This window comes from Mesoplodon bidens (genome assembly GCF_964165515.1).
Source record: "Mesoplodon bidens genome assembly, chromosome: 14".
NCBI lineage: Eukaryota > Metazoa > Chordata > Mammalia > Artiodactyla > Ziphiidae > Mesoplodon > Mesoplodon bidens.
Genome location: NC_138170.1, coordinates 10529056 through 10547919, shown reverse-complemented (window position 1 = coordinate 10547919; position 18864 = coordinate 10529056). Strand labels below are relative to the sequence as shown.

Here is an 18864-nt window from a genome sequence, read left to right as displayed (position 1 = left end):
ACGGGAGAGGCCACAGCAGTGAGAGGCCCGCGTACAGCAAAAAAAAAAAAATAAATAAATAAATAAATAAAATAAAATAAAATTCTAAACTCCAGCCTGGAGCAGAACATCGTAAAGGCGTTTCTGACAATTATAACACAGTAAACTTTCCACGTAACACAAGTGCATTTGGATACCTAAGTTGTGAGAAAAGTAATCTGTACTGTAACAGGACCTAAGGATTCAACTCACTTAAAAAAGAAAAAGCCTTAAGTTTCTCTTTTTCCCCCCAGATTTCAAAATTTGACCCTGTCATTTATACCCTCCCTTGAGAAGTCTACCCCAGTCCCCCATCCCCTCATTAGGCTAGTCTGTCTAGCCTAATCTTTTGGGAATTCTGAATAAAATTGCCCCATTGTGTACACTGTGATGTCCTGAAGACATGTACGAGTAATTACAAAGCATAATAAATTAGGGAATTTGACCTAGTCTGGGATATAGGTTAAAATGATGGTAGAGATGTTAGGTATGGCTTCCTGGAGGAAGCAACATCACATTAGAAAGATAAATGGGAGTTAATTAGAGTGAAGATAGGATTAGAAGAGAAAGGAGAACAGTGAGTCCTAAGGTTAGAGAAAGCACGAGGACTTGAAGAGCTGAAGAAGGCCAGCTTCTCTACAACACAGAGGAGAGGGCAAAGCTGACAGCCTTAAGTTTCTTGATCCAAATCCTATTTCAGGATAGAATTAAATCCAGCACTTGAACTCAACAGTGCCATTCACAGAAGCCTGTAGTTTTCTAGGCAGAAATTAGCAATGGCAAACCAACCACTTCCTTCAAAAAGTGAGTATGTTTGTTCACCCAATCATAAATGACCAATCAAACCTCTCAATTATTGAGGTGCGAGTCCTATTTCAACACCAAATCTACTCAGAATTCTAAGGTTCCTCCCCTCTTCTCATGCAAGGCGTTCTTCTGATTTGACACACACAACTCAATTTATCTTCAAAAATACCTCCATATGGTGAAACTGTCAAATCTATTGACAATTTTCAGGAAACATCAAAACTAAAAACTTTTTCTTGACAAAAACAGTGAACCAGAAACTTATATTATCTCCATCTGCTTGAGTATAGAAATTACGGCCAAGATCTGGGACTAGTAAAGAGCAGACACAACAGCACAGAAGAGCAGAAAAGACAGCTTTATTACCACTAAACAAACTGGCCATGCACTGTGAGAATTAAAGAAAGGTTTACACAAGTGACAAAAATAAATCAAGGTTACCTCAGAGCAAGATTTTGCTTGTTTGGAAACCAGGCTTCCATTATTCTCAGAAGATTTGCGTTTTAGAGCCCCAATTCTTGTAGAATTACCTAAAATATTTAAAAACAGGTAAGTAGGCGTCCCTGTTTCTCCTAATGTGAGAAGGATAAACGGGGAAGGAGAACAAAGATTTTAATCAAACAGTGTATCTTACCACATGTCACAAAGTTATCATGTACAACTTCAACATGAATCAGTGATGGATCGACAATTTTCAGTGCTGGAATCTTAAAAACAAATAAATAAAACAAAGATACTGGGAAATTTTAAAATGCTCAGGAACACACCAGAAATTAGCTCTATCAACATAACAGTAGGGGCTTCTGGGACTTCCCTGGTGGCGCAGTGGTTAAGAATCCGCCTGCCAATGCAGGGGACACGGGTTCGAGCCCTGGTCCGGGAAGATCCCACATGCCACAGAGCAACTAAGCCCGTGCACCACAACTACTGAGCCTGCGCTCTAGAACCCACAAGCCACAACTACTGAGCACGTGTGCCACACACTACTGAAGCCCGCACACCTAGAGCCCCTGCTCCGCAACAAGAGAAGCCACCACAATGAGAAGCCCGCGCACTACAACGAAGAGTAGCCCCCCTGCTCGCTGCAACTAGAGAAAGCCCGTGTGCAGCAGTGAAGGCCCAACGCAGCCGTAAATTAATTAATTAATTAACATTTATTAAAAAAACAAACAATAGGGGCTTCTTACATATAACTTCTTTTAAAAATAATTGAGATTTTTTTCTACTCTGATATTTTAATATAAAATAATAAAAGTGTTTAGCTCCTATAAGATACTATAATTCCTTTTTATAATTATCTTTCCCTGTCAAGTTATCTTACACACAATTATCATCATCCTTACCTCCTCACAGTTGACTTGAAGAGTTTTTGATGTTGGGTTTCCATTTACAATGGTTGCAGAAAACCACTGAGTAGATGGATCCAAGCTATAAATTTTTACTTCTGAACCAACTAAGTTTTTGTCACCTTAAAAAAGTAAAAATAAAAAAAATCCTTAGAGCAATATGCATTATCTCCCAACAGCACCATTACCCAGGATCATCTTTTCCCAAGTCTTTAAAAATGCAGTAGACAAAAAGTAAACATTAAAAGATACTGCTATAAATCCAAGAAGACAGGCATTTCAGCAAAGCTAGGAGAAAATTTAAACTATTTTTAAGCTTCACTTTTCTACTGATTTATCTTAGACTTGCAATGTATTTATTCTAGCATTTGTATCAGACCATGTAGTATCAGATAGCACATTGAGACGTAACTCATTCTCCTATGCAGAGTTTTAGAGGATCCAAATTCAGGAACCTCACTCAGCAAAACTGCTAAGTCTGATAAAATACTTACAATTGTGAAATTGACCAAGAAAATCAATAACAGTAAATGGCAAGATCAAGATTACCAAATTAATGCTTTAATTTTATAAGACTGAAATTCCAAACATACCAAATTCCATGTCAAAATACAGCTGAGCGTGTTTAATATCTACTTCACTTTTATAGTCTTCACATGATCCCTGAGCTTTCCAAATTTCACAGGCTTTAGAATACATTACAGAATAAAGTCCTTCACTCATCTAGTTGCATGGGAAAAGCAGCCAAAGAATTTCTAACAAATTAGAATTTTTAATGAGCAAATGAGTGAGAAGCGCTAAAACATAGCTTCTTACCTTGTAAAAGATGGCTTTCATCCAAATGTTTCACAATCAAAGCTTGAAATTCTTTACTGACATTATGATTATCGATAAGTGAAAGTCGAAGATTGTTTACATCCTGAAAAAGGGAAAATCATTACATTTTAAGGTAACAAGTAAGAAGAGTTGTTTAAATTCCAGTGGATATTTCAATCAGTTTAATCACAGGGATTAAAGTAGTGTCACTTAGCCATTTGATGGCAGCAAACCATTGCAACTCCAATGAATTAGACTGGTCAAATAGTAGGAAACCATCAAACCATCACAAATATAAGGTAGACAGAAGTGAAGTCACCCCAAGCTAAGAGCAAGACAGATACTAAGAGTGGCTCAAAGTTTAAGTATAATAAGCAAACAAACTAGCTAGTCAGTTCATGTCAAAAATACTCTGTATCCCAAACTCTATGGATTAGGGAAATCACAGCTCCAAATGCAAGGGGCAAAAGACACATACATAGAAATCACTTAGATCCATAGAGTCAATTCACTGAAATTGCTGTTTTTAACAAACATCATTTCACACAGATTCATTTACCCTAACTAGAATTCCAAATGCATTCTTGTTTACGAAGGGGGGCGTGGGGGTGAGGAAGGACTAAATCTGAATGAATAGCGTTAAGCCTTCAGCAAGCCAGCTTTGAAACATTCAATTCTTGGCAGCTCTATTTTTGGCACTATTCCACAGTGCTCTGGCTTTGTGTGTACACTCAGTTATGATAAATGTATACAGACTGTCAATAGGAGGAACCTGCCAAAGCCAAACTGTATAGCACAGAAGCCCTTCCAGTATCAGGCCTTCATGCTTTTCTGCATGTGAAATGGGTACACAGTGGCCAAAAACAGTTCATCCATTTCTCCCATTGGAAAGAACAGTCTCTTAGAGAGGCCGTGCTGGAAAAATTTCTTAAGCCAAATAACATTAGACTTAAACTAGGGGTTTCGTAAGAGCTCAACATTAATAACCAGAACGGGCCGTGTTTTTTTTTTTTTTTCATGCTACTGCAATTTCAAAAAATTTAAATGTGTTCTCCAATTCCTACTACACGGTAAAATATCATGTTAATGGGGCAAGCCACAAAGGGCTCTTAAATAAATAAAACTTACTGACCTTTTTCAACCTCAAGAAACAAAACTGAAAAGGTTAAACCCATGAAAGATATAAAACAGAACTGTCCCGAAAACAATGCTAAGAAGTAAAAACTACTCTACTGCTCAGTGAAGCAGACATCCACAGCCCCTGCTGTATGCTCCTTGGTCCTTAAGAGCAGTCATTCTGCCTTTTAATGTAGGAAAAATATCAAGATGTCTATTTGACATATGAAGATAACTTGTGTCTGCAATTAAGTAAAAGCATCTTCCTCTGTTCCATTTACTTAAACATTATAAAATAGGGTTCAGAGTGTGAATCTTGTTTTCACTCACTTCGAGGACATGGAAGTAAAAGTAAGACTTGAGTAGAGAAAAGTCAATGCCAAGGCCCAGCAATGGTAATGACCCTTGGTCCTAAACAGTCTTTCAGCAAATAAACTGGTTTAATTGTTCTACAGGCCATAGAAACAAGTCAGGTCACAAAACAGAAGTGGGTAAAGGGGGTTACTAAGCTTCACAAATGACACATAAAAAAACCAATGTTAGGGCTTCCCTGGTGGCATTGGGTTGAGAGTCTGCCTGCCGATGCAGGGGACGCGGGTTCGTGTCCCAGTCTGGGAAGATCCCACATGCCGTGAAGCGGCTGGGCCCGTGAGCCATGGCCGCTGAGCCTACACGTCCGGAGCCTGTGCTCCGCAACGGGAGAGGCCAACAACAGTGAGAGGCCCGCGTACCGCAAAAAAACAAAACGAAACAAAAAAACCCAATGTTATTATAAGACCAACATTATTCCCAAGGTAGTGATGTGTGGCGGTAATCTGTGTGTTCTTCCCCTCCCTCCCAACATTTAAGGAAAAAAATCACACACGAGCAAGACCCAAGAGCCTAAATGTTGTCAAGAAAAAGGAGGGAGTTCTGCAAGCTAATTGGAAAGAATATGAACACGCATACACACACACACACACACACACACACACACGATTCACATTGTTTGTGGTAGTTATGTTAAGTCACCACAAACACTGCATTAGTGAACACTGAACCATTCCTAGGGGAAAGATGGGGTTAGGTTCCTTCAAGCCTCTGGTCACAACACTGTTGTCAACCAATCAATACATAACCTTGTTTTATGTGTTTCTGTTGAAAAACACATGATTTAGTATATATTGCTGCAATACTAACCTCGAACTCATGGCCACTACACCTCATGGCTGAATGCAGCTCATCTAACGCATGTATTTTCTCCCTAAGACACATCACAGCCTCCCTGCACTTAGGAACACTAGCGAGCACTTCAGCACTCCCCTTGGGGGCCACTTTAAACAGTGAGATCACCAACCAAAAAGCACAAAAATGCAGTACTAAATAGACCTTGACAAGGACACTTGTTTACAGTAGAAGAGAGGAAATAAGAAGGCAGAATGTCACCTTATTCAACCTCAGCTGGGAACGTGTGTCAGACAACTGAAAATTTTCACCACTCTGCACATGTCTGTGAATGACCATGAAAGCACCAAAGTCCTGACTGGGGGGTTACAAATATATTTTAGCAAGTAAGCAAGTTCCCAAATACAGAATCCTTAAATAATCAGGACTGACATATATATATATATATATACAGATATATGTATATATATGAATGATAGTCTTAGAAATTATCTTCGTATCACCTAGGTGTTTCTATACACACACATCATCAATTGTAGTACGTCTGTCCTTCCAACCCCAAATAAACAGTACCAACCCAACAGCTAACACTGAGCAGTGATGTCTGACAACTCAGCTGCTCATAAGATGGGTCCTTTTCTCTGTTAGATATCTGAATGAGAGCAATCAACGTCAATATGTTCGTTCTCATATTAAAGGAGTTTGTATTTCTATTTTTAGGGTTTAAGACTGTTTCCGAGTTTTACCTGTATAGGCTTTAAAAGGTCTTTAGAAAGAAATACTCTTTGTTGATCTCCTAAAAAGCGAATAGACGTTATGGATCCCAAACCAGCTTTGTCCAGCAGAGATCTGTACATCTGAAACAAAAGAAAATGTTTTGGCATCATAACTGCTGCCAGCATAATTCTGAAAATGGGGACTGGCAATTTTCCATACACATGGAAAGAGATAAAGCCATTCAGTTGTTTATTTACTACCAGTATCTCAATAATAACTATTTATGCAACCACAACAGGAGCACTCCAGAATCAATAATTTAAATGAGATACACATTTGAGTCATTAACATATAGGTCTGGGTCCACAGATGTATGGCTTCCCCCAAATTTATGCAAAATATTGCTTTATGTACATTTTTGTGGGGCGACAGGGCCATGTTTTTAGCAAATTCTTAATAGATGGGGGAAAAAATACAAAGAGTAAAACACAACTTTAAACAAAACGTGACGTCACTCAAACATCTCCAGCAGCTCTTCTCACCCATGGGCAAGATCTTAACTTTGCTCACACGGGCATGCAGGCCCTTCACAAGCTGGTCAGCCTTTCAATCACCCTCTTAGCCTTTCAACTATCCAATCTGCCCCTTCCTCCTTCAAGCCCCAGCTCATGTCTCAAATAGCCTTAACTGTCCTCTCCTGATCACTATTTTCCTTTAACTGCACCAGACGTTATGGTGTGGAAATGGCATAGTCATATACTGACTGCCAGCATCTTTAAAGCCAAAGAACTGTGAGCCAGAGGGAACCTTAAAGATCATGAGACCAAAAGTGGAAACCCTTACAGGGGCCAGGCAACAGCTACTTTTCCCCTTCAGCCTACTGTTGCGATAAGGAATTGCTATGAGGCTCCAGTGTTGCCGTATCTTGCCATTTTTCCAAGAAAAACTGGAACTCTAGATTTTTAAGGACATTCTCTACATTTTTTAAAGGTAGGCAACTAATTTAGATTTTCTTAAAACACTGTGAGGGTCAAACCAAAAAGATCTGTATGTCTGTATATATCTGCTGGTTTCTAACCACTGACCTAGACTAGACGTTCCCCCCATGACCTCCACCCCCGACTTTTCAAGTGAAGAAACTGAGGCCCAAGAAAAGTCAAGGGTCAGAGTTGCAGGGCTCCTAGCAGGGCTGACAGGAGGTCCTGGGGGTTTTTCTGAATCTTCTACATTGTCATATCTCTGTACTATTATTTTCCAGAGGACCAAATATAGGCATTACGTATAGATTTTCCCTGTTTCATTCATAACGGGTGAAATACCCTCTACTCAGGAGTTCAAATAAGCCCGAGTTTTACTCACTATCGCAGGCCACTGAACAATTCGTTCAGAAACATCAGGAGACTTTCGTTCAGCCAAAACCAAGTTATGTTCCACTAAAAAGGCTCTCCTTAGAAGGCTGTAGACATCTATCCATCTTCTCTTCCTCCAAGATTCCCCATCAAACTCCACACACACCTAAACAAACAGAATTGAAGGAAAGCAGACTTGATTAACAAAAATAAACATGAAAAATGCCTAAGTTGAATTATACCCTCACCATTCTACTCGAGTCTTGTATCTGAATATGCTGCCCCCGACTCCTGCTCTCTTACTTCCCTTCTAAACCCACAATAAACTAACCAGATCTGTTAGTCTAACCAACAAGCTTTGGCTCCCAAACCACTTTGGGAAGCAGAGTCAAGGGATATGGAGACCAGTCACTGCCCTCAAAGTAACCTCTGGGAAGCCTTAACAAAAAGGAACCCCCAAGTAGAAGGTTTTTACATATGTTAATTAGACATCAGAGCTCTGAGAATTGAAAGACAGAAATCTGAAACCCGAAGTACTTCTCGCAGGGCATTGTAATTCTATGTTGACATTGTCAGTGAGTTTAAGATGACCGCCCATCAACACAATCCACCACTGGCTTCTGAATCCCTCTGGTAGCAGCAGGACTCAGCACGAGGCGCTTTCAATGCTCTGAGTTGAATAAACTGGGAAATTTACCTCAGAGTTTGAAATCCAAGACAACTTTGCTAAATAGAGAAATAAGTAATTGATAAGGGACTCCAGAATTTTCCAAAACTACCTCTAACTTCTTACATGAAAATTAAACTACCTTTGAAATACTATTTTCCAAGTAACTATGAAGTTTTCTGCTTCTGATCTGCAAAATACCTTTTAGCCCTAAAGTTAAAACCCTTCTAATTTGTACAGATATTTTAAAACATAAAAAAAGAATTCAGTCCAAAAGTGGGTCTCTGACAGTAACCCATAAGTAGGAATCAGTCACAAAACCTTAGAAGTCATATAAATGTACCAAACACCTTAGCTTCCTTAACCCATTATGAATATGCTACCCTTTAATTTACTCTAAGTCTTTTTAAATGTTTCTTATGTTTTAACTGACATACAATAAACTCCCTCAATATTCAGTGTAAAAAATCACTATTTTGGGCTTCCCTGATGGCACAGTGGTTGAGAGTCCACCTGCCAATGCAGGGGACACGGGTTTGTGCCCCGGTCCGGGAAGATCCCACATGCCGCGGAGCGGCTGGGCCCGTGAGCCATGGCCGCTGAGCCTGCGCGTCCGGAGCCTGTGCTCCGCAACGGGAGAGGACACGACAGTGAGAGGCCCGCGTACCGCAAAAAAAAAAAAAAATCCAAAAAAAAATCACTATTTTAATTTGATTTAAAAGCTCTCCTCTTAATAGAGTGATGCCTCATTTTTGTTTTCAAAGAATTAGTTAATAAATCTATCAACACTTCATAATTTCATAGACAATCATATCTCCCTTTTCAACCTTTAACTTAAAAAAGTTTATTTAATTTCCATTTATTCATCAGAACCCAGTTCAAAAATCCTTTCCTCAAGGAAGCCGTCCCTTACCAAAGAGCCCCTCTCTCTCCCAAGAGAAGTCCCTTGCTAATTGTACTCAGAACTCTGTACTCTTCCTTCGTAGCACTAATCCACATTTTGAATTATTTATTTGTGGTTAACTGATTGACATATTTAACACTCTAATCGGTCAAAGTCTGTCTTTTACTTACCATGTATTTCATCAGTCAGTACTCGAATACTTGTTGAATGAATAAATTTCTCTCTGAATTGGGCTTTTACCTTGTTTCTCTCATCCATTTGGAAGACAAGAAGTTCCCAACTGATACACCACTAGCCTCAATGCCAAACTTTTCCAGTTTTATGGCTATAGACTATCAATCTTTAAAATCAATGAAATTTGAGACCCATCCTATCCTTCTCCCCCAACCACAAAACAGGCACCCCTAATTTCTCAGGCAACTTCCGCTGAGAAGCTGCATATCTTCTTGGTATGGCAGGCTTTTAACCTTGCAGTTATTACAGAATAAGTGTAAATGTGTTAAGCACCTACTATGTGACAAGGCCCTGCGTACTCCACCTTGGTTCTATGTATTCCACCCATCACCATAACCAACCAGTGGTCCTTCACATCGGGCTTCAGAGACTGCCTATCTTCCTTTCTGTTTGCCTAGCCACAGAATCCAGGTCCTCTGACATCTCCCCTAGTCTTTTTGCCCCACAGCACATCAACCTCAAACCCAACTTAGCTTTGGATGACAGTTTTCCCATCAATGTAGTGTAAGAGGAATGCACATCTACACACATCAGAACCAGAGAGATCTGGGTTTGAATACCAGCTATGTTGAAGCCTTCTTAGAATGATTTTACATGCATAAAATAAAATATGTAGGATTACAAAGGAAACCAATTAACTGTACCCAGGTCAAGAAGCTAAGCTCTCTGAAGCTTGTGTTCTGGTAGCTTCAGAATGAAAGTACGAACACCCACCCTTCACTGAATTGTTAGGTAGATTTTAAAGGCAGTTTATGTTAAGTATCTAGCAAGGAGACTAGGTAGTTTTAAGACCTCCGTGGTAATTCAAATCTTAATTTATCAGAGTATCACTTCTTCAGTTAGGAATGGAGGGAGGAAGACTTCAATATGATTATCTAACATCTACTCAGAAAAAAAGTAATCTTAAGATCTTAAGTGGCTTCCCAAATCGTATGTAATATCACAATTCTTATCATATCTATAAGCTATCTATAAAGCTTATGATCAACCCTAAACCAAATTTTAGACAAGGTCCCTCTTTATATCTCAATTTTTAAAATATAAATTTATTTATTTATTATTTTTGGCTGCATTGGGTCTTCATTGCTGCGCGCAGGCTTTCTCTAGTTGTGGCGAGTGGTGCTACTCTTTGTTGCGGTGCGCAGTCTTCTCACTGTGGTGGCTTCTCTTGTTGCGGAGCATGGGCTCTAGGCACACGGGCTTCAGGAGTTGTGGCACACGGGCTCATTACTTGTGGCTCACAGGCTCTAGAGCACAGGCTCAGTAGTTGTGGCGCACAGGCTCAGTTGCTCTGCGGCATGTGGGATCTTCCTGGACCAGGGCTCGAACCCGTGTCCCCTGCACTGGCAGGCGGATTCTTAACCACTGTGCCACCAGGGAAGTCCCTATATCTCAATTTTTGAGTAATCTGAAAATTAAGTTTAGTTCTTTAAAAATAAATAATAATACTTTGAAGTATTAGGTTGTGTTGGTCAAAACTTCACATTTAAAAAGATGACTTTTAAAAAAATATAATGAAACCAACAAGTTGTGAGCTTTCTTAAACATTCTTTAAAAAGTTTCCTATTTATCATAACCACATATCTTTCATTTGTGCCTTGAGGTCCGAAGCTCTATATATAAGGACACTCCCCCATCAAAAGCCTCTTTTACAGAAATTTCTATTAAAAAAAATCAACGGTAAGAGTTCAAATTCAGGGGGAACTAATGTGATTTGACCAAGCTCCTGCAAAGTGACAGATACAACTAGTTCTCATTCTAAATTGTGTGCTTTCCTCCACAATCCCTTCGTCCACAAAGGAGATGTTATCTGTGCTGTCTGACTCCAAAGGCCAGTTTAAGGCCTATTAATTACAACTTACTACCTATAATTCCCAAATTTCCTTTTTAAAAAATAGGGTGGGCTTCCCTGGTGGCACAGTGGTTGAGAATCTGCCTGCTAATGCAGGGGACACGGGTTCGAGCCCTGGTCCAGGAAGATCCCACGTGCCGCAGAGCAACTGGGCCCGTGAGCCACAACTACTGAGCCTGCACGTCTGGAGCCTGTGCTCCGCAACAAGAGAGGCCACGACAGTGAGAGGCCCGCGCACCGCGATGAAGAGCGGCCCCCGCTTGCCACAACTAGAGAAAACCCTGGCACAGAAATGAAGACACAACACAGCCATAAATAAATAAATAAATAAAGCAAACTGTCAACAAGTAAAAATAAATAAACACTATAAAAAATAGGGCATTTTGTAAATACGTGCCTATTAGCCTATAAAATTTCTTGACCAGATGTTGGATATTTCAAGTTAATTAGTTCAAGCTGTTCTTCCCAGAAAGCTCAATCTCTTTCCTTTAAGATATATGAATTAATATTATCTAATCAAGCTAACCTCAAAACCTCCAATTTTAGTATACACTAATCTTACCTAAGTATATGATTATGAAAACTATCAGAATGGCCAAGTAAAATGTTTCCAAGTTTCAAAGTAGGCACTTACACAATGGCATGGTTTTTAATCACGAAGTTTTTAATGACATGTCTACTCTATGCCCGGTACCAGAGTACAGAATACCACTTATTTCACTACTTCACAAATTAGGAATTCATTATGCTTCATTTATGTCTTCTTATACCTAGACTCTTATCTAAAATCCCAGAGTCTAGCATTCAATTATAGGGGTAAACACTTTTTATTACACTGTGCTAAGAGTTTCTCATTTTACATGGGTTGACTGACAACAGAATCCACCAACATTCAAGTTTCAACTGTATGCAAGGATGAAAAAACCAGGCATTGATTGGTCAAGGCATCCAATTGCCAAAAAGGGTTTTAACAGCAGGAAATGGTACACGTAGTCGGCAAGTAGTAGTGATCTGCTAAAGACATCCTAAAGAACTAACAAGGGGCAGAAGAGGGCTTCCCTGGTGGCGCAGTGGTTGAGAGTCCGCCTGCCGATGCAGGGGACACGGGTTCGTGCCCCGGTCCGGGGGGTTCCCGCATGCCGAGGATTGGCTGGGCCCGTGAGCCATGGCCACCGAGCCTGCGCATCCGGAGCCTGTGCTCCGCAACGGGAGAGGCCACAGCAGTGAGAGGCACGCGTACCACAGAAAAAAAACACAAAGAAGAAGACGGGTCAGAAGACTCAAGGAAAAAGTAGGTTCAAAGCAAGGAAAAGACCCGGACAAATACGCTGGGGAAGGAGGGCGTTCCCAGCATGCGCAGAACAAAGCCGGTGAGGAAGCAGTCTGCCTCACACTCCAGTAAACCAAGTAGCATAAAAATAAGGTTAAAGAAGTCCTTATACAAAGTGAGAGAGTGGCGTGGACATATACACACTACCAAACGTAAAATAGATAGCTAGTGGGAAGCAGCCGCATAGCACAGGGAGATCAGCTCGGTGCTTTGTGACCACCTGGATGGGTGGGATAGGGAGGGAGGGAGACACAAGAGGGAGGAGATATGGGGACATATGTATATGTATAACTGATTCACTTTGTTATAGAGCAGAGATTAACACACCATTGTAAAGCAATTATATTCCAATAAAGATGTAAAAAAAAAAAAAAAAAAAAGAAGTCCTTGTAGTCACACCTAATTAAGATCTGTTGTTATCCCAGTTAAAGAGAATGCCAATGCTCCATCGGAAGATAATTTCTAAACTGCTTTTCTATATACAAGTAATAATTTTATGATTCCTTCATTTGGTCAAATATTTTAGCAAAAACTACATGCCAAGCAATGTTCTCAGTGCTGGGGATACTGAACCCAGCAAAATAGAGTTGCCCTAACCTCACTCTATCTGAATATTAAAGCCTAGTGTTTAAGGTCTGGGGACAAACTTGGGCAAGTTATTTAACTTGTTTAAGCCTCAATTTCTAACACTAAAAAATGTGGTTTACTGTCTAGAATTTTTGTGATAAAAGTACTTACTGCATGATAAGTATCTATTATGTCTTCACCTAACTTCTTTGTAATCAACTACTAAACATTGTATCTGAGTAAGTGACTTTGTTACAAAGTCTTTGTTACAAAGTCTTTCTCTAGATGAAACAAAGTTAACAAGCCTTGGTCTCATTAATTTCAACCTCAACTAAGGAAGCAAGTCAGTCTAGACAGACTTGTACTTCTATCAGTACTAAAACAGTTGCACACTACTTGAATTTCATTCATTCATATTCATTGCGGCCCCCCAACCCACTCCCCAAAACTCAATATCCCTAAGCCCAGGTCTTAGGCGTTGTCTTAGTTACTCAGTTCCTACCTGCATCTCGCAGAACACAATTGGTTTCAATGTTTCAAAAACTGTTTTTGCTAACACAACATGCCCTTAAACTTACACCAATTACTGTATCCGCTACTCAATTAAGGAATGCAGCAATAAATGATGATTGGAAAAGAGAAACTGAGTAGATTTCTTACATGAGGGCTGAGTTGTGAAGTCTGTAGGTAAAGCAAAAAATCCACTATAGTCAAAATTGTTCTTGAATTAAAATCCCCGTCATCTCCAGGTTAGGCACCTTAGTGCAGTGGAAGACACACAAAGCCAAACTTGGATTCCAATGCTCCCTCTGTCACTTGGCAGCTAACTATGCAAGTCTGGACAAGATTTCCTTTCCTAAATCTATTTCTTTATTCTGAAAATGAAGATATCACCACCACTTCAAAGGCTGGGGGTGGGGGAGATGTGGAGATTAAAAAGAACACACATAAAGGACCTCCTAGATTCCCTTCCTAACCCAACAGGTCCGCAATCACTGCTGAGTAAGGAAACACCTAGTCTCTCATCATCTGCCAAAGAACTAAAGACTGTAAGGATTAATCTTGTTTCCACTCAAATCGGGTAAAAACAAATGCAGTAGAGAAAATTTTACTTGGCAGGTGAAGTAAACCGCCATAACTGTGACTGTAATCTACTACACAAAGCCCATTTTATTGAGAAAGATTATTAGCCTAAGCAAATAGGCTGTACCACATTACCTTTTTTCTGTAAACATCAGAACGCACCTTGCTAGGAGTGAAACCAAATTTCACAGTGTACGACAGGAGTCCTCTGGTGGCAGAACCTTTGATCAGGGAGCACTATGATTAAGAAGGTGGGCTCAAGGGTCAAAACTTTCCGGGTCAGAACACAGGTTATGCCAATTCCTTGAACAGTGTTTCAGCAATCAACACATATTCAACTGCCAATGCGAAAACTTGCTTCCCTTATTTGAGCAGTTTTCAAGAAAAAGCAAAGATAATGACCAAGTGAAGATACTGAAACACATCCGTTACCCAGGATGGAAAGCTCTTCCGTTCTGACAAGCTTCCTTCAAGTTATCACCACTTCGGAGTCTTTGTTGGGAACCTTTTTTCAGTTATTTTTGCACAAAGGAGTCTTTGTTGGTACAATGGCTTCCTCACTGGTAGTTTCCACACAATCCTTTCACACCAATACTTCTACTAGGGAGTACGATCAGAATTCATCTCTTTTTGAAAAGATCTAACTGAAAAAGGTTCTGCGTGTCATTCTGATGAAAAATCACTGGCCGCACTTGTTCCCATTTCTCTCCCTCCCCTCAAACACTCAAATGGAATATTTCAAAGCCATCCCTCCAACACACCATATAAGGGGCAGCTCCACCCCAGCCCTCCATATATGGTCATATCCCACACCCACTCACAGACTCATCAGAGACGACCAGGAACCAACTCCTGCCCTGACCCACCATATACGGACAAATAACCACCTTAATATACTGAAGAGAATTAAGCTCCTTCCTCTACACTCACACTTCTAAGTCTGAAAGTTTAAGAAGCTGGGTGAAGAAATTAGAAGGAACCGACAAAAAACCCGACTGAAAGCACTTCTAAGCACTACCGCTCAATTCTCAATGATTCCAAACGTCACCCACTTGCCCAACGACACTCCCCCTTCGCAGAAATCATCGTACAGCCCTAATGAGGCACAGCGCGTGCAGTAACTAATCATGTCTGAGCAACCCTAAGCCCATCATTAAACACGGGCAACTCTAGGCCAAACACACCTCGCTCTACACACCATTTCAAAGACTTTCAAGGTCTACTTTTCTGCACCTTCAGATCAGATGCCAACTTTCTGGTCGCCTTTTCAGAAAAGGGGAGGGAGGGTTGCTGGCTGTCTCGTTACCAAGGTAACTAGGAAACGTCCGACTGCCGAGGCCCGGGAGCCGGTTTTACCTTCAGATCCTTCTTAGTAACGTCGGTGTGGGAGACGGCTCGAATGGTCCCGGAGAGCCAGGGCCACTCGGCGACGCGCTCCAAGTCCCAGCTGTCGTGGCCGCCGTCGCTGCCGTCGGCTGCGGACAGGCTGAGGAATCGCTTCCCTACCAATACTGGCCAACTTTCTCCGAGCGTGAGCACCATGGTTCCAACGCTGCAGGCAGGGCTCCTCCCTGCAAAAACACAAAAACAAAATGCAACGGGGGCGGCCGGCGGGAGGGGGCCGGGAAGAGAGGTCGGTGGGGGAGGCCAGGGCGGAGGAAAGCGTCCTAACCCCGATCGGAGGAGTGGACCCCACGCGGCGGCGGGTGAGACGGAGGACCCCGCACCCGATCTCTCCACCCGCGCCCTCCCCGCTCCCCGATCCCTCCCCCACCGCAAACACTGGCCCAAGCGTCGCGTGACCCTGGCTCTCCCAACTTTCGCTTTTCCAAAACCTGAAACCTAAACGCAGACAGAGTGAGGGGAGAATTATCTGTGGCTTAAGTGGATCTGAAAGTGTTCGCCCCTCACCCCGGAAAAGAAAAGGCCCCGAAGCAGAGGGCCCGTCCCAGGCGGCCGGGTCCCCGCCCCGGGCAGCCCGGCGGGAGGGGTGAGCCCGCCGTTCCGCACTTGCCCCGCCGCCCCGCCCCGACACCCTTCTACTCGGCCGCAGACCCCCAATCTGCGCCGCAGCGCGGGGGCGGCGGGGCCGCGGGCTTGGCGCCTTCACCTTTCTTCCTCCGCTCCCCTCAGCCGAGGCCGCGGCGCTCTTACCCCGCCTCCCGCCTCCCTGAGTCACCGGCGGCGGCCACCGTTTCCAGCCGCCCAGCCGACTCTAGCTCTCTGACTTGGTTCTAGAGCTCTCACAAGACACGCACAGCCTCCCGGGCCCGCCCCCTCGGAGCCGCTTCCATCGTTCATTGGCTGAATCCAAGGAGGTGGGCGAGACTCGTGGGGAAGGAGCCCATCGCCATTGGCCGCCCCGGCGAGGGCGGGGCGAGAGAAAAAAACAATTCCTCGGCTGCCTCCTCCCTTTCCCCTCCCCCTTCCGACTCCCGGACGACCCCCATTAGGTTAAAGTACACCGAGCGTAAGCGAGGGATCCCTCCGCCACAGCCATTCTTTCCATTTGTTGCCTCACGGGATGCAAAAAAGTCCAGAGAAATCGGTCATTAACTTTAGGACCCAGAGAAAAATTGCACTGGTGCACAGATAAGACTGAATGGCGTACCCCACGGCTGTAAGTGCTTATTGGATTGCTTTTCAAGTGCGTGGGCTGTCGACCGAAGATAGGCTTTTCACTTGGCGGAAGAATCTCACAGGAAAGGGGTGAGGGCGGTGCAGAGTCAGCGGGGGAGGGAAGGGACAGGAACGTGCGGTTTGAAGCGTACTCAGCTAGAGGGAGGAGCGATGGTGCTCTGGAGACTCGTGCGCAGGCGCTTCGCGGAGCAGAGGCTGGAGCTTGGGCTGCTGGGCGAAATGGCCGCGGGAGGCGCAGGCGCACGTGGTGCTGATCATGGAATGTCTAAAGTCCGCCATTTTGAAGGAAACATGAGGAAAGGCATGGAGTCCCTGGGAAATGACGTTAATTAAATCTAAAGCAAAAGATGCCGTTCAGTACAATGCAGAATGGGTTTTTTTCTTTTTGTTTGTTAATGTAAAGGGAGGATGAAAAGACATTCTGAGTCTTACAATGAAATGGAAAGACTAGATCAAGGTCATAATGATGTAAGAGATATGAAGAGGAGGTGACTTTGAAGGACAAAGGAGTTGAGGGGTGATTGTGTCTTTTGGACCTGAAGTTTTTTGGTTGAACGAAGAAAAAAATGGAATGAAGTAATTGAAGATCTCTTATTTTATAAAGGCTGGTGCTTGACCTGGCATCACATTTAATCTTTAGATTAAATGAAGATTAAGAACTCAAGCTCCCAATTTTACAAGTGTGAAAACTGAGAATCGGAAAAAGTTCAGAAATGTATTCAATGAATTATAGATAGAAGTTAACTCCAGGTGTTGATTTTCAACATATGTGTTCTGAATACATGACATTAAATAAAAATTTTAATTAAGAGTAAACATTGAAGAATTAATTTGATTTGTAATTTGCAGACCATTGAAAAGGGGGAAAATGGAACAAAGAAAATTTGTCCAGTACAACATAAGTCAGAATGGGAAGAAGGGAGGAATAAAAAAAGAAAAGGAAAAAAAAAAAAAACCTAAGCAGAAATATGGTAAATACAAAAAAAATAAAATAAAATTAGAGGAGTAAGTCTAAATATCAGTATTTACAATAAATATAAGTGGGTTAATTTACTCAGACCTTAAAAAGACACACTGGATTAAAAATAAAATCCATCTATAAATTGACCACCAGCAAACTCCAACAACAACACAGAAAGCTTGGAAATAGTGGGTTAAAAGAGTTTGTAATCTAATGGTAATTGAAGGAAAGTGATATAGCAATGTTAATATAATTGAAAGCAAAGGCATCAAAGAGAAAAAGATTTTATACTAATAAAGGATAAAGTCCACAAAGATAACACACACTCTTGAATTATTGTGACTCTGGGAACATATTCTAGCCTATGCTAAGACTAAACTTATGAGAAATTTTTGACAATTCGTAATAAAAGTACAGTGAAGACATTTATAAATACATCTACCCCAGAAATAGGCGTCTCAGATTTTTAAAATAAGTGAGGGTATGGAGGATCTAGATTACATAATTAACTATTAATTTGAAAAACAATAGCTGGGAACAAGTTCTATGAAACTTCAAATAACATATAATTCCTAGGTTACATTCATGGTTCCAGAACTTGGGAAAGATGGAAAGGTATCCAATGCATTTTATAAAACTTGCAAACCCCTATTATCCAATCTGAACCAGTAGAGTACAAGAAAGGAAAATTATAGTTCAATCACACTTATGAACAGAGATAGAAAATTCTTATATAAAATATCAGCAAGTTAAATCCAGCAGTATATTTTTAAAATAATCACTGTGATTAATTAGGATTATTTTATGAATATGAGGATATTTCAAGATTAGAAGATTACTATAAATCACCACAACAGGTTAAAAGAGAAAAATTGTGTTCATTTTAGTAGAGGCTGAAAAGAACACACACTCACAATGAACACTGAACTGCCATGAAAACTAGGAATATTAAGAGCACACACATATTTAATGCTTATTCATGATTAAAAAATAATTTGAAACTGCCTACAAACCTAGGAATATAAGACACCCACCTTAGAAAAACACCTGCAAATATGAACTAGGAGACATCAACAAGGTTGTTCATTTCAGCATTGTTTGTGGCTGTGAAAAATTAGAAATAATTGAAATGTGCTTCAATTAAATAAATAAATGAAATGTGATACATATAGTGAAAACCTGTAGAGCATTTGAAAGGGAATGAAATATATTTTGATGTGCCAATAACGATAGATTAGCAAAACACATTTTGAATGAAAAAGAAAGTTGCATTTGGCAATATTTGAAAATACA

General features: G+C 41.2%; 1 protein-coding gene across 3 annotated transcripts in view; it reads right to left on the bottom strand.

Moving 5' to 3' along the window:
• Positions 1-16202, bottom strand: part of KDM3A (lysine demethylase 3A) — a 54642-nt gene extending 38440 nt beyond the window's left edge. For 2 of the 3 annotated variants that reach the window (XM_081254451.1, XM_081254452.1), the window contains exons 1-8: positions 16081-16202; positions 15327-15541; positions 7344-7499; positions 6014-6124; positions 2988-3090; positions 2169-2293; positions 1460-1532; positions 1267-1355 (exon numbers count right to left, since the gene is read on the bottom strand). In XM_081254451.1, the coding sequence (XP_081110577.1) occupies positions 1267-1355; positions 1460-1532; positions 2169-2293; positions 2988-3090; positions 6014-6124; positions 7344-7499; positions 15327-15512 (843 nt within the window). In that variant the 5' untranslated portion in view covers positions 15513-15541; positions 16081-16202. Of the gene's footprint in view, positions 1-1266; positions 1356-1459; positions 1533-2168; positions 2294-2987; positions 3091-6013; positions 6125-7343; positions 7500-14132; positions 14331-15326; positions 15542-16080 lie in introns of those variants that run through there. The other variant, XM_081254453.1, reaches the window with a different exon arrangement.
• Positions 16203-18864: the final 2662 nt, after the last annotated feature.